General features: G+C 31.6%; 1 protein-coding gene and 1 long non-coding RNA gene across 4 annotated transcripts in view; one reads left to right on the top strand and one right to left on the bottom strand.

The window, feature by feature from the left end:
• Positions 1–426, top strand: part of LOC126881407 (uncharacterized) — a 32,574-nt gene extending 32,148 nt beyond the window's left edge. For both annotated transcript variants that reach the window (XR_007696836.1, XR_007696837.1), the window contains exon 3: positions 374–426. This is a non-coding gene — a long non-coding RNA (uncharacterized LOC126881407). The remainder of the gene's footprint in view (positions 1–373) is intronic.
• The window catches only part of LOC114344671 (dnaJ homolog subfamily C member 7), a 123,270-nt gene extending 109,104 nt beyond the window's left edge, over positions 1–14,166 (bottom strand). The window contains exon 1 of one of the 2 annotated variants that reach the window (XM_050645668.1): positions 14,004–14,166. In XM_050645668.1, the coding sequence (XP_050501625.1) occupies positions 14,004–14,137 (134 nt within the window). In that variant the 5' untranslated portion in view covers positions 14,138–14,166. The remainder of the gene's footprint in view (positions 1–14,003) is intronic. The other variant, XM_050645667.1, reaches the window with a different exon arrangement.
• Positions 14,167–15,403: the final 1,237 nt, after the last annotated feature.

Below are 15,403 nucleotides of genomic sequence, written 5' to 3'. Positions count from 1 at the left end.
CACAGCCTCTTTTGTTGAGCATTTGGACTTCTTAGAAATAAAAGCGGTCTTTCTATCTTTATATCTCACGTCTGTCTTTAAATCAAATCACATTAATATGCTATGCAACAGATGTTTCCAAGTAATCATGTGCGATAAGACTAGTACCCACATGAAACTGAACCATGGCCATCCTCAAGGATCGGTGCTGGCCCCCTGATCTTTAGTTATTTCGTCTGGATACCAGGGAAAGATGGATTTGTTTTATTGATAAAAAGCAAAGTGTTTGTGTATTTTTAATCATTATATGGGTTTTCTTGGCGTGCTCTTTCATTTACTTTTTTTTCTGTATGTAATAATTATGCCGAAATTGCTTAGTTGCTTCATTTCACAGTTTTCCTTCAGAAAATAGCTACGTGTGGTTATGAATCTGAACAAGAGTGGCGAAGTTTTATCTGATGTAGCAGAGGATAGTGATTCAAGCTTAGATGACGACTGCTTAGAAGTTCAAAATGAGAATAGTGATTCGGAACAAGATATGTCCGACGATAACGTGGACTCCATTTCAGCAGTTAGGAAAACGACCCATGAACCTTGTTTCATTAGACGTGATGGCACTCGATGGAAAAAACATTTAGATCAACGTAAAAACGTACGAAATTGTGCTGACAATTTACTCGTAGTAATCCAATTGCCAGTTTACAATAACAAAAAAACTTTAGGTTAATTGTTTTTATTTTGTTTGGTGTTTTCTTCATGATTAAAAGGTTTAATAAATTAAAGTTAGGTATTATTCTTGTTTAACTTACTCCTTCAAGGAGTAAACAAAATCCTACGCTTGAAAGTGTATCAATGAAAACATTTCTTTATGTTGGTCTCTTAGACCAATGTTAGCTTTAATGTTCAGAAACCCTATGTTAGTTAAGGAAGGTATTACAATTTAGAATTCAATGTTCCCCTATCCATATTTTCTTTTCTTTTGTTAATTTTATTTATTAGTATGTTTGTTAGCTTTAAGGTGGTGTTCTTTTTTAAAAAACATTAACACTATTGGTGTTCTTCGTTTATTAGCAACTCTATTTTGTATAATGTTGTCTGTATCAACTTTTTAAAGTTGTTTAATGAATATTTCTATTTCACCTGGTAAATTTCAGTTTTTTAGGTTTTTTCCAGTTTTTTTTTCTTAATGCCTTGTTCTGCGATAGCTGTTATTTCATCTACTGTTATACTTGGTATTTCTGGCAAAGCATTTTTTGGTCTTTTTTAATAGTGGTGTTATCAGCAAGGATTTTCGTTTCATTTTCAAAAGTTATAAATATCTATAATCTTCTTGTACATGCCTCCCAATATTCTGTCTCTGTTCTCTTTACCAATTTGTGTTTCTTATTATCTTGTATTTTTCTACCTCTTAAACTTCAGTCTATAGAGAGTACAAAATTGTATTCATTTTATTTTTAAAAAAATTATTTTGCCAATGACGGCCATTTCTGTTAAAGCATATCGATCATTTTCACGGAAAACATAGCTTCTCTCTTTAGCCAATATTTTCACTGAGGTTTGTCCTAGAACAATAAATCAAAAACCAAACTTTTCAAAAAAGTATGTTATAAAAAAACGGCATTTACTATTATTTAATTTGAAACTACCCTTATGGCCATTTTCAGCATTTTGTTAACAGCATAAGGCAAGCCGATAATGGTTTGTATTTTGTTCTGGAAAAATATGTACTTTAAATAAAAAAAGTTTGAACTTTGAGACTTGAGTAAATTTTTTCAAAAAAAAATCTCAAAAATGTAATTTTTTAAAAATAATCAATGTTTGATCCCTTATATCTCTGATGGGCACGCATGAAAAAATTTGAAATTTGGATGAATGTTAGCCCCTAGCAAGTAGAATAAGGAGTAAAAATTTGGAGTTGATTTAAGGTTCATTTAAGGCCTTAGGGTAGTTTGAAATTAAATAATTCTATACTTAGGCCGTTTTTTAGAACACACTATTCTAAAAAGTTTGGTTTTTTATTTATTGTTCTAGGACAAAGCTCAATGAAAATATTGGCTAAAGAGCGAAGCCATGTTTTCCATGAAAATGATCGATACGCTTTAACAAAAATGGCCGTCATCGGCAAAATAATTTTTTTAAAAATAAAATGAATGCAATTTTGTACTCTCTATAGACTGAAGTTTAAAGGATAGAAACATAAAAAATATTAAAAATAGTCAAGCAAAAAACTTAATTTATATTGGACCACTTGGCATGGATTGACCCAGTTCTTAATGATCGTTATCTTAGAAAACCTCTTAGAAAAGCCACAGTATGTAACTTTGTGTTAAAATGGCCAATGTCAATTTTTTGCATTTTGTTTTGTCAATATTAAATTTTAAATAAAGCTGTACAAAAAAGTGAAATATTGACATTGACCCTTTTAGAACCAAGCCACAGAAATATAAACAGCAACATCATCTCTAAACTATATACTATACCCTATTCCACGAACATACGCCTGTTTTGGATTACTTCGACAACGAATATTTCACTGTGCAAAATAAGAAGAACGAAAGTAAATTGCAAATTACATTGTTGTTTATTGGAATAATTATTAGCGCCATTTACTTTCGTACTTCTTATGTTGCACAGTAAAATATTCGTTGTCGAAGTAATCCAAAACAGGCGTATGTTCGTGGAATGGCCCATACATAATAACTACATTATAATATGAAACCACAATAGGTGTGATCATAAATGATACTAGAAAATTTAGTTCTGTATCTAATTACTATAAGATGGTGGAAATAAATTAAAAACAAACCAAAACAGAAAAATAAAACAAAGTCAACTAAAAAGAATGGTAGAAAATCATGAAACAATAGAAAAATTCATAAAAAGTCGAAAGGTAAAATAATAATGTAATTAAGAAATGGTTAGAATTGCAGTGGATAAAATATGATTAAGCATATTAGGTCATAATCTGATATAACAAAATAGGAACAACTAACATACAAGATACTGACAACTACCAATCATCACAAAAATATGAATATTGTATGGAAATAAAACAAGCTTTGCTACTAAAAACTTTTAAAATATGAAACAGAATTCGTCTCTAATTTTTACAAGTGAAGTTGAGTTAATACTAAATTGTCTCCCAATAAAATGATGTATTTGTTACATGTTTATAATCTTCTCGCAGTCAATTTTTTACAAATTAATAGTAAGATAATATTGACCCAAAAGATGGCATAACCCAGACATCCAAAGTGAAAGTTCTCCTCCAACACCAAATTGTTCTATATGGTCCACATAATGTTCAGAAAAAAGTCACACCAATTTGAGCGTCGGGTTTGGGAGGGAGAGGGGGGAGAAATCGGTAAATTCGTAGTTTTTTGCGTTTTTCGTCAATATTTCTAAAACTATGCGGTTTAGCATGAACAACCTTCTATACAAAAATGTTCTACATTAAAGGGTACCCCCCGTTAAGATAGGCAAAATGCCCTCACTCTCAGAATTCAATTTTTTAAATTTTTTTACGTTCTGTGCAATTAAAAAATGAGATAACGCGGATTTTTAGCTCGCCACCCCCTTACCCCTCCCCCACAGCAAAAACGTAGATTTTTAGATTTAATTTTTTTTAGTTGGGTTACAATTGATCTAAAAATTTCAAAAAATTCCCACGTGTAACTGAGGCTTTTACAAAACATGTCCATTTTTTATGGACCCTTAGGTCGAGTGTACATAACCTCAAATTTTTTTTTTTACTTTTCTAAAACCTATAACTTTTTTTTGGAGGGGGCTGCAGGTCCAATTTTTTTTGATTTTGTGTATTTTATCAAAAGCTATCTCTCTGATTTTTTTCAGATTTTTCCGTCAGGTGCGCCATCTTGAAAAATCCGGAAAACTTTTTTTTTAGGGGGGTTTTAGGGTTTTTCTCCATTTTATAGACTGCAACATAGATCAACTCAAGGTTTTGTTAATAGATTATGTATAATTTGAAATAAATGAGTATTTTAAGATTATCAAAAATTGGGCAAAACACCTTTAAACCCCCCAAAAACCATATTTTTTTAAGTTATGTAAGGGTTTTTGCGGGCTTAATGATATTTTTTGAGATAGATACAGCCTAAATATTTTTTTTCATTTTTTTACGTTATATGTGATTAAAAAAATAAGACTAATCGCATTTTTAGCCCACCACCCCCTCCCCCTGACCTAGCGTTACCAGGTGTCCCGATTTGCGCGGGACGTCCCGATTTTCAGGGGTCTGGGGACGCGTACCGATTTGTACCTGATCGGGACGCTAAATGTCCCGATTTTCACCCACGAAAACCAATTTCAGGAGGACTTGCAGTGAATTTTATAACTATGTTATAAAAACCAGGCCCTCCTAAAAGTGGCAAAATTTAATGAAAAATATAATTTTAATAAAAAATAAATAATTTACTTAATCTACGATTTTTTTGTAATTTCGTCTGATTATTATTATTATGTAGGATTAAATACAGATTATAGACACACCTTGTAGTCCAGTAAATAAACGGGAAATACGACGATACCGTGTAGTTTTCAGGATCAACTCCGAATTGCATGAAAATTTGGAGGGCTTGTGCCGTTCGCTGCTTTTACTCGGGGAGGGGGGGGTTGACAGTCACCCCTACGTGGGGGTGAAAAACTGCGCGTTTAAAATATCTGTCAGGAGATGGATAAATTGACTAATTCTAAGCAATTTTAGTTCTATAGAATTTTACCTTAGTTGAGTTATTTACGATTGAAAAATGTTTATTTTCCGACAAAACGATCACGTTTTCAGGCGATTTTCACAAATAACTGAAAAAGTAAGTATTTGAACGAAAAAAATATTCTTAGCAAAAATGTAACGTAACATAAAAAAATGAAAAAAATTGTAAATTCTATAAAAAGTTTTCGTTTAAGTCTTCCAGTAAAGTTGTAGCTCATGAAAAATACGTTCTTATTCGTCAAGTTCCAAATCAAATATTTCAACGTGAAATAACCAAGAAATGAAGCACTTTTCGGGAAAAACCAATTAAAACTTTTTTAATAAAGCTTTATTTTTATCTTTTAAAAATGTTTCTAGCGTCAAAGCTAAGCGAGTTATGCTCAAAATCAAGCTGACTCCTTTTTTTTTGGTAAAAAAATCGTGAAAATCTCCCCCTACTTAGCACTCCAGATGAAATTAATCGTTGCCGCTTTACAAACAATTTACTTTACTTATGTATTTTTTACGATTGAAAGGGCCTGAACGAGTCACTAATCACAAGTGTATGCAAAATATGAACAGCCATATTTTAACCAATTTTTCTCTTACAGAAAAACAAAATAAATCTATCATATTTATAAAAACAAAACCTACCTACTTACTCCTTACTCCTTGAGATATTTAGTAGGTATCCCTAATACTTTTTAAGTTATTTTGAAAAATGGGCATTTTCCAATATTTTAGGAGAACTGTTTTTACTATAAAACCAATTTTTTTTAAACTAAGCACTCCCAACCGCTAAACCTTACAGATCGTATAAATAATACACAATAAAGTAAATGATAAAGCGGTAATGATTAATTTTATTTAACGGTGCTAAATAGGGAGAGATTTTCACGATTTTTTTTTTACCAAAAAAGAGCCAACTTTATTTTGAGCGTAACTTGCTTAGTTTTAATGCTAGAGACTTACAAAATTAAATATTTTTTTTTAACACTTTAAATATTTTAATAGGTTTTGCCCGAAAATTGCTTAATTTTTTGGTTATTTCAAGTTGAAAAATTTGATTTGGAATTTTGAAAAAAAATACATCAATTACACCAAAATTTCAAATGACGCTCCTGAATTTTGATGAGCTACAACTTTACCTGGTTTTATAGACTTTCTGAACATACAATTTTTTTTAAAGCTACATTTTTGCTAAGAATTTTTTTCGATAAAATTACTCGAAAAGTATCAACTTAGTTTAAAAATTATATAGAACAAAAGAGTTAGTCAGTTGATACATTTTGGGACTTATTTAAACGTGCGTTTTTTTTACCCCCGAGAAGGGTTAACTGTAACTGTCACCCCCAGGGAAAAACAACCAACAGTACAAATTCAACTTTGAAGTATAAGTAGAACCTAAAACTAGATTTTCATGCAATTCGGAGTTGACTTTAAAAATTACACTCCAAAACGGTCATTTACTGGGCTATTGTTGTTTATTTGTCCCGATCTACAACCCTAAATCCCGATTTGTTTTTGCTTATGTACCGATTAAAAACAAATCGGACCTGGCAACAATACATGACCCCACAAAAACGTCAATTTTTCTATTTTTTTTTTGTTTAAAGTTGCAAATAATTTAAAAAAATTTTATTTTTAAAACGTATTTTTGACTTCCAATTGATATTTTTTTAAAACGTCCAATGGATATTGTACATGTACATCTCTCTCTCGCGGACGGCCGCTTCAATACATGCTTAGCGCTCATTTTTAATTATTAAAAATAATAGTTAGTAATAAAATAATGACAAAAATTTCTTTAGGCTATTGCAGGGGGCTTTAAACTTTGAGTTGGTCACTTTATGACTTTCATAATAATAATTTTTAATCGAGTTATTAAGCCTTGAAAATGGCCATTTTCGCGTTTTTCAAATTTGAAATTGCATGTAACTCGACAACAGTCTATTTTATAGTAAAATCACAAGATACCTTTTTTGCTCAGCTTGGTCCAGAGAATCTAAAACTTTGAAATAAAAAAAGGTCCAATGCATAATCCTTCTAAAATGAACGGTTGCAAAGTTACAGAGGTAGTATAGTTATAATTGGTCCAAAAAAAGGCCTAACACAGACATCAAAAATAAAAGTTTTCCTCCAACACCAAATTGTTCTATATGGTCCACATATGGTTCAATAAAAAGTTACACCATTTTGAGCGTCCGGTTTGGGGGGGAAATGGGGGAGAAGTCGGTAAATTAGTAGTATTTTTACGTTTTTCGTCAATATTTCTAAAACTATGCTTTAGCGTAAACAATATTCTATACCAAAATGTTCTACATAAAATTTAAAACAAAAAAGGTCCTATACATAATTGTTATAAAATCAACGGTTCCAGAGTTACGGAGGGTGAAAAGTGGATGTTTTCGATACTTTTTATATTTTTTGAAAAATTGATGATAATTGATGATTTTGGGTGGTGAGGTTGACGTTTCTTCAAGGTCTTATCACTAAAATACTATCGGCCACTGAAATAGCAAATTTGATTTATAAAACCCAATCCTATTAAAGAAAATCAGTAGGAAATTGCCCAAAAAATATAAAAAGTATCAAAAACCTCCACTTTTCACCCTCCGTAACTCTGGAACCGTTGATTTTATATCGATTATGTATAGGACCTTTTTTGTTTTAAATTTTATGTAAAACATTTTTGTATAGAAAATTGTTTACGCTAAAGCATAGTTTTAGAAATATTGACGAAAAACGTAAAATAACTACTGATTTACCGATTTCTCCCCCCATCTCCCCCCAAAACCGGACGCTCAAAATGGTGTAACTTTTTACTGAACAATATGTGGACCATATAGAACAATTTGGTGTTGGAGGAAAACTTACTTTGGATGTTTAGGTTAGGCCTTTTTTGGACCAATTATACCATACTACCTCCGTAATTGTGAAACCGTTCATTTTAGAAGGATTATGCATAGGACCTTTTTTATTTCAAATTTAATGTAGAACATTTTTGTATAGAAGGTTGTTTATGCTAAATCGTATAGTTTTAGAAATATTTACGAAAAACGTAAAAAACTACGAATTTACCGATTTCTCCCCCTCACCCCCCAAACCCGACGCTCAAAATGGTGTGACTTTGTTCTGAACATTATGTGGACCATATAGAACAATTTGGTGTTGGAGGATAACTTTCACTTTGGATGTCTGGGTTTGGGTCTAGTTATACCATACTAAAAGCATACAATAAAGAATCTATTGAATTCTCCCTTTAATATTTTAAAGGCAACTTTAAGTGATCATTCTCATAATGAAAAATATTTTTAAAACAATATGAGAATTAATAAAAGAAAAGTATTATGTATTGAAAGTTTCTATCTAGACAGTATTAATATGAGATACAGTTCAAAATTAGAACATTAGTTGATCATCAGCCAAGATTGTGCAATTTAATTTTTCTTTAACTGTTTATACTAATTTGATTTTGGTGTGTTAAAAATAGACTGTAAAGAAGCTTAAAAGAAACAAAAGAAGTAAAAGTTTTATGAACTGAATGAACTGAAAAGTCTCAGATACAGAATCCACCATTCTAATAAAAATTAAAATGGTAAATAATAATTTAAATCTGAAACTTTTCTTGTTGGATATTCTTTCTGGTACATCCTTAATCTGAGAGATTTACAATGTATAAGACCGCAGACGATGAAAATAGAAAACAAAAAGGACTCCAATATATGCAGTCACATTCCGTTTTCATTCGTCTAGCTAGGAAATGGAAGGAAAGAAACATCCTAGTAACTTCTGCCCTTTTCCTAGACGAATGAAAATGGAATGTGACTGCATATAGTGGAGTCCTTTTTGTTTTCTATATTCGTCGTCTGCGGTCTTATAAATTGTAAAAGACACAGATTAAGGATGTACAGTGGAACCTCGATAAGTCGGATTAAACGGGACCGCGCCTGATCCGGGTTATCTAAAATCCAGGTTAGCCGGAGAACATGTTAAGAATTAATAAAATACACTATACCTACTTCGAGATAAACTCCATTATAATTGTAAAAACATGAAATACATATGCACAGTACATTTAAATTACGTAAATTGTATACTACAGTATTGTTCATTTCTTGATAAAAAACTTTCAAAGTGAAAAAATGTTTGTTCTGTCTGAGGAAAAACGGTCCGGGTTATTGGAGGCCGACTTATCGGGGTTCCACTTTACTTATAAATTGTAAAAGTCGCAGATTAACGAAGGACCAAAAAGAATTTCCAAAAAGAAAAGGTTCAGATTTAAATTATTATTTACCATTTTCAATGATCTTTAAAATTCACCTTAACTATACTCCATCTAATTTACTTACCGTTGCACGTCATCCGCGTCATAGCCTGAGACGTCACATGATAACAACAAGAAATATTTAGGCGGTAGGTGTGTTCTTTTTTAGAATCACTTTGCCGAGTACACTGGCGTTACAGCCACTGGGCATATTTTAGTATATACGCGTAGAAATAATATTCAAAAATTTCTATTAATGTTAACTTAAATAAATACACAATATGTTTCATTTAATTTGTATAAATGGATTATAAAGCGTTTTTATGAAGCACATTTGTTCGGAATACACTGTAACTATAATTGAACGAAGGTGATATTTTTGCATAAATTGGTAACCTTGATTTGACAGTTGCGGTGATGACACTTCATATTTGTTTATATTCTTTACTATAAGTATTTGTTTCATTATATTTACTGTTTTTATTATGTACTTTAACGTAAGATTATAACTTAATTATTGTTTTCTATTTCTAAAGATTTTATTTATTTACATTGAATATTAATTTGTTTTGCTGTATAATCCACTTCCGCAAAAATTGTGTGATGTATTTGATTTAAAATGAATTCAAGAATTTTTTGTAATTGGGCAACAATGTCAACTTAGATCTCTAACGTAAATAATGACGTGCAACAGTAAGTAAATTAGACGGACTGTAGATGGGCTGGCTGGTTTTCGCTTCAGATGTGTGCACACTAGCTCTGCTGAGGAAGCATGAAAGGCAGAAACTGTTGTCCAGGGATTGTGCATCCCTCTGAATCAAAACCAAGCAAAAACCATTTTTTACTTTAAAAGTTTTATGTTTAAATATAAATCTGCAACTATATAGTAGATTTAGTCCCAGAAAAAGTTATTATTAACCTTCATAGGACTGAAAGGGGTCCTTTCGGATACCACTACATAATTAGTTACTATATGAGTCGTTGAGGATAGTAAGGGCGAACTCAACAAAAACAAGTTTTGAAGGTTTATTTTGAAAGCGAAACAAGGTCGAACTCAACAATTCGACAGTTCTATGAGGTAGGAAATTTGATTTCAAATGGTATCATCAAAAAAATTTTTTTTGACCCAATGTTGAGTTCGCCCTTTAGTATAGTATAGTTGATCCAAAAGAGGGCATAACCCAGACATCCAAAGTGAAAGTTATCCTTCAACACCAAATTGTTCTATATGGTCCACACAATGTCCAGAAAAAAGTCACACCATTTTGAGCGTCGGGTTTGGGGGGCAGAGGGGGCAGAAATCGGTAAATTCATAGTTTTTTTAAGTTTTTCGCCAATATTTCTAAAACTATGCGGTTTAGCATGAACAACCCTCTATACAAAATTGTTCTACATTAAATTTGAAATAAAAAAAGGTCCTATGCATAATCTTTCTAAAATGAATGGTTCCAAAGTTACGGAGGTAGTATAGTATAACAGGTCCAAAAAAAGGCTTAACCCAAACATACAAAGTAAAAGTTTTCCTCCAACACCAAAATGTTCTATATGGTCCACATATTGTTCAGTAAAAAGTTACACCATTTTGAGCGTCCGGTTTGGGAGGGAGATGGGAGAGAAGCCGGTAAATTAGTAGGTTTTTTACGGTTTTCGTCAATATTTCTAAAACTATGCTTTGGCGTAAACAATGTTATATACAAAAATGTTCTACATGAAATTTAAAACAAAAAATGTTCTACACATAATTGTTATAAAATCAACGGTTCCAGAGTTACGGAGGGTGAAAAGTCGAGGTTTTCGATACTTTTTATATTTTTTGGGCAATATTTATGATATAACTATACCAAAAACCCAGACATCCAAAGTGAAAGTTATCCTCCAACACCAAATTGTTCTATATGGTCCACATAATGTTCAGAAAAAAGTCACACTATTTTGAGCGTCGGGTTTGGGGGGGGGGGGAGAGGGGGAGAAATTGGTAAATCTGGAACTGTTGATTTTATAACAATTATGTATAGAACCTTTTTTGTTTTAAATTTCATGTAGAACATTTTTATATAGAACATTCCTTACGCTAAAGCATGGTTCTAGAAATATTGACGAAAAACGTAAAAAAACTACTAATTTACCGATTTCTCCCCCATCTTTCCCCCCCCCTCCAAACCGGACGCTCAAAATGGTGTAACTTTTTACTGAACAATATGTGGACCATATAAAACAATTTGGTGTTGAAGGAAAACTTTTACTTTGGATGTCTGGGTTAGGCCTTTTTTTGGACCAATTATACTATACTACCTCCGTAACTTTGGAACCCTTCATTTTAGAAGGGTTATGCATAGGGCCTTTTTTATTTCAAATTTAATGTAGAACAATTTTGTGCAGAAGGTTGTTCATGCTAAACCACTTAGTTTTAGAAATATTGACAAAAAACGTAAAAAACTACGAATTTGAAAATTTCTCCCCCCTCTGCCCCCCCCCAAACCCGACGCTCAAAATGGTGTGACTTTTTTCTGAACATTATGTGGACCATATAGAATAATTTGGTGTTGGAGGATAACTTTCACTTTGGATGTCTGGGTTTGGGTCTAACTATACCATACTACTTACTATCGGCAATGGCTCATATATGTGTAATTTTAAGCATTGCCCTCACATCTATCTACAAATTATTCAATTCTTTGATAAATCATAAAGTAAACATTAATGTCTAAGAACTGGTTCGAGTTCAAACTTTATATCTTTAAGTTAGGTTCTGTTTAGACACTGTTCCATCTGTTATGATTTAACTTTATAACTGTAGTTATTTAGTTAATTGCCATTTATTATTTGTTTATTTGGATTTTAATGTATTATAATAAAAACGTAAAACTTATTTTTGAATGATAAATTGGAGAAATTGTGTAGTAAGTATATCACTTATTAAGCACTAAAATCCATGTGGACCCCAGTCCATCTTTTTCATAAAATTTTAAGGTTTGTCCTATGAAGGTTAAAGGACAAGAAAATAAAACTAAAAGCTATCAACAGACTATAGAAACAGAAAGAAAATTAGATGAAAGTTGTAAAGAGGAATAAGAACTTTGGGCTATGTAAATTTACCAGATAAGTACCAACTAAAATAGATGCTAATATTAGCGTCTATATTCGTTGTAAGTACTTAAGGTTATCAAGCAACATCTATAGAAACAAAATTTATGAATCTGAATATTTGGCTTTCAAAAATTTGATAGCATCAAAAATAATTATGCTGTATGTCAAAAGAACTGTTCAAATAACTATAAACAATTAGGCCTGGATCCTGTGTACCAAAAAAAAGTGATTAATAGCAAGCTGAAAATTTGTTAATAGTTTAACGTTTTCTAGTCAGACAAACTTTGATGTATGGGAACACTGAAACAGGAGAAGTTTTAATTGTGGAACAAGTTAAAAATTTAAAACATCAGACTACGAAAATGTCACATGTATTTTGTTGGACAGAACTTCCAATTGATTTGTTACCCTTTCATTAAACTCTCATGCAAAAAGCAGACTGGTATTTATCACCAACTGGGCATTTTAATAAGTCCGACACATAGAACATGTTAAATGACAGAAATTATGTTGGTGATAAATAGCAGTCTGATTTTTACATGAAATTTTAATGAAAGGGTAACAAATCAATTGGAAGTTCTGTCCAACAAAATACATGTGACATTTTCGTAGTCTGACGTTTCAAATTTTTAACCTGTTCCACAATTGAAACTTCCCCTGTTCCAGTGTTCCCCTATATCAAAGTTTGTCCGACTAGACACTGTTAAGCTATTAACAAATTTTCAGCTTGCTATTAATCAACTTTTTTTGGTATGCGGGATCCAGGCCTAAATAATTATGGTTAATTCCCTCTGCTAGGAGCAGACAAAATGATATGTGGAAAGATTAGCAAAATGTAAATACCGATAAAATATGGAAGATGGGCTAATATGTTGAAGTATAAACAAAAATATATTGAACAACTACTGAAAGTGAAAACTAATGACCTCAATGCATTGTAAAAGCCAAAAACATAGACTGAGACCCAACAAAATATGAAAATTAGAGGACAATATTTGACAAAATTAGACTTTTAGATGAAGAAATATAAATCTATTGGATTCACAAAAAAATAAAAAACTCGATGACCTCAATGTATTATAAAAAACCAAAAACATAGATTGGGACAGAATTAGAGGACAGTATTTACTATTATACCTAAAAAAAGATGGTACATAAATCTCTAGACATTATACAAAATAGAAAATTAATTTGATATAATTCAATTTATTAGTAGTATATAACAAATAGTAGCCTTTAGAAAAATAATGGGTGAAATGAATAAAAACGGAGTATAAACTCCGAGTATGTTCTCATAAGTATGAGCATAAAGTAAGTTTATACTCCATTTCATATGAATAAAAATATGTTGATCTGATGAGTTTCTACTCATCTACTAACTTGTAGAGTGGAGTATGTACTCCAACACTTGGAGTATAAACTACATGCTCATTTTTATTCATAGGAGCCAATGACCACATACTCAATGGATCCAAGTCAGAAAAAACACTGAGCTGAGCAGGTCAATAAGAAAATAAAAAATATTCACTATAAATTTATGGTGTAAACTGATTTATTTGTAAAATCTTTAAGAAGAAATGCAATGGTGGCATATAACATGTCTTAAATTAATAATTCTATATTGCTATTGCCCCAACCCCTTTCACGTTCATGTTCAACTGTCATAACATTCACAATGAGGAACAAAAACGTGATTGTGGGTACATGACCTTAAAAATAAATAAAGTTTAAAATTAGGAACAGGTAAGTGATTGAGAATAATAATTATCAATGACAACATTCGACATTACTTACGTTTTAGTTAATTTTTATCAAAATTTCAATATAGGTCATAAAAAGAGACAATTTCAAAACAAAGCATTATTCTAGAACTTTCACGGATATCAGCGAATAACAAGAGGTTTGTATTTTACTTAGAGCTATTCTTAAGCAACATTATAAGAAAAAATAAAAAGTACTCACTCTTCTGGGCTTTTTGATAGTATTTCCTCATTTTCATCAGAGTCCATAATCACCTCGTCTACTACATCCGCCATTGCAAAATCTTGTGGTCGACTGATCGATTCTGTACGATTGTACTTGTACAGGAAATTCATTCGATTGTCGGAATTGACGTTTTAAATTTTACGCAAGCAAACTCCACATGGTCTGCGCATCTCATGTCGCATGTGACGTCCCATGTGTGGGGGAGTAGGATTCATTATTTTAAAATTTTTGAACTTAAAGAGCGGCTATATTGTAGTTGAAATTTCTTAATCATTTTAGGCACGATAAGAGCCTATAACTTAAATAGTAGACCAAACAGTGGCGGCTCGTATCACTTAAGTCGGTAGTGCCAGAATTCGGGCAGCTGCCTAAATTTTTTGTGGCGGGTTCACGATATTGTCAAAAAACGTATAAGATAGAAATTTAAAAAAATAGGTACGGATACTTTTACATTATGTAGGTATATATTATACCATTTCCGGGGTGTCAAAAAATTTAAACATTTAAAATGCATTCAGTGGATTTGACTTGACATCATGTCCGTCCAGCAATTAAATTCTCCAAAATCTCTCAACTTGTCGCCCTTTACACAAATACCGGAAAACTATAACTAACTGAAATTCACCAGCGACGCGACGTCTGTCGTTTCATCGGCAATCACTGCAACACAAAGATAATTTTCAATTTCTTTCCTTATTTCCTCGTGATAAACATCTAACATGCACTGAAGGAGTTCATTTTGTGTTGTTTTGAGGTACATACTTTTAAAAAATTTGGAACTTTGAATATGAACCTAAGTCGTTGCCTAATTCGGCTAACATTGAACAGTTCCATAAAGATGCCTCTATTTGGAATTATTATTGTGGAAAGCTCCACAAAACCATATAGATAAAATTTTTAATTTGATTCAAAACATATTGATTCTTATCCACTTCTTGTTCATTGTGTTTAATTAGACTATAACGATAAGCTGAATTTAACTGGGGTTTTATTAAAAATTAAAAATGTTTAAATTATTTAAAATATAATAAATAATTTATAATAAAAAGTTTAATAATTAAAAAGAATAATAATAATAATAATAATAATGATAAAATCCTTCATCAAGAGATAGCTAACAAGCTGGGACTTCTCCAAACGGACCATCTCCCATATTATCAATACGTTCCTGAGAGTATGCTTGAGGATGGCAACTACAAGCTATACTGGGATCGCAGTGTGCTCACAGACCAAACAGTGGCACATAATAGACCAGATCTCGTACTAGTTAATAAATTAACAAGACAAACAACACTAATTGATGTGGCGATACCTAACAACAATAATCTACGTAGTAAATTTACTGAAAAGATCGCCAAGTACAGAGATGTGGAAAT

Source organism: Diabrotica virgifera, chromosome 3, assembly GCF_917563875.1.
Source record: "Diabrotica virgifera virgifera chromosome 3, PGI_DIABVI_V3a".
In the NCBI taxonomy this organism is placed as follows: Eukaryota; Metazoa; Arthropoda; class Insecta; order Coleoptera; family Chrysomelidae; genus Diabrotica; species Diabrotica virgifera.
Note: the sequence above shows the minus strand (reverse complement) of the source record. Positions and strands in the feature narration are given on the sequence as shown.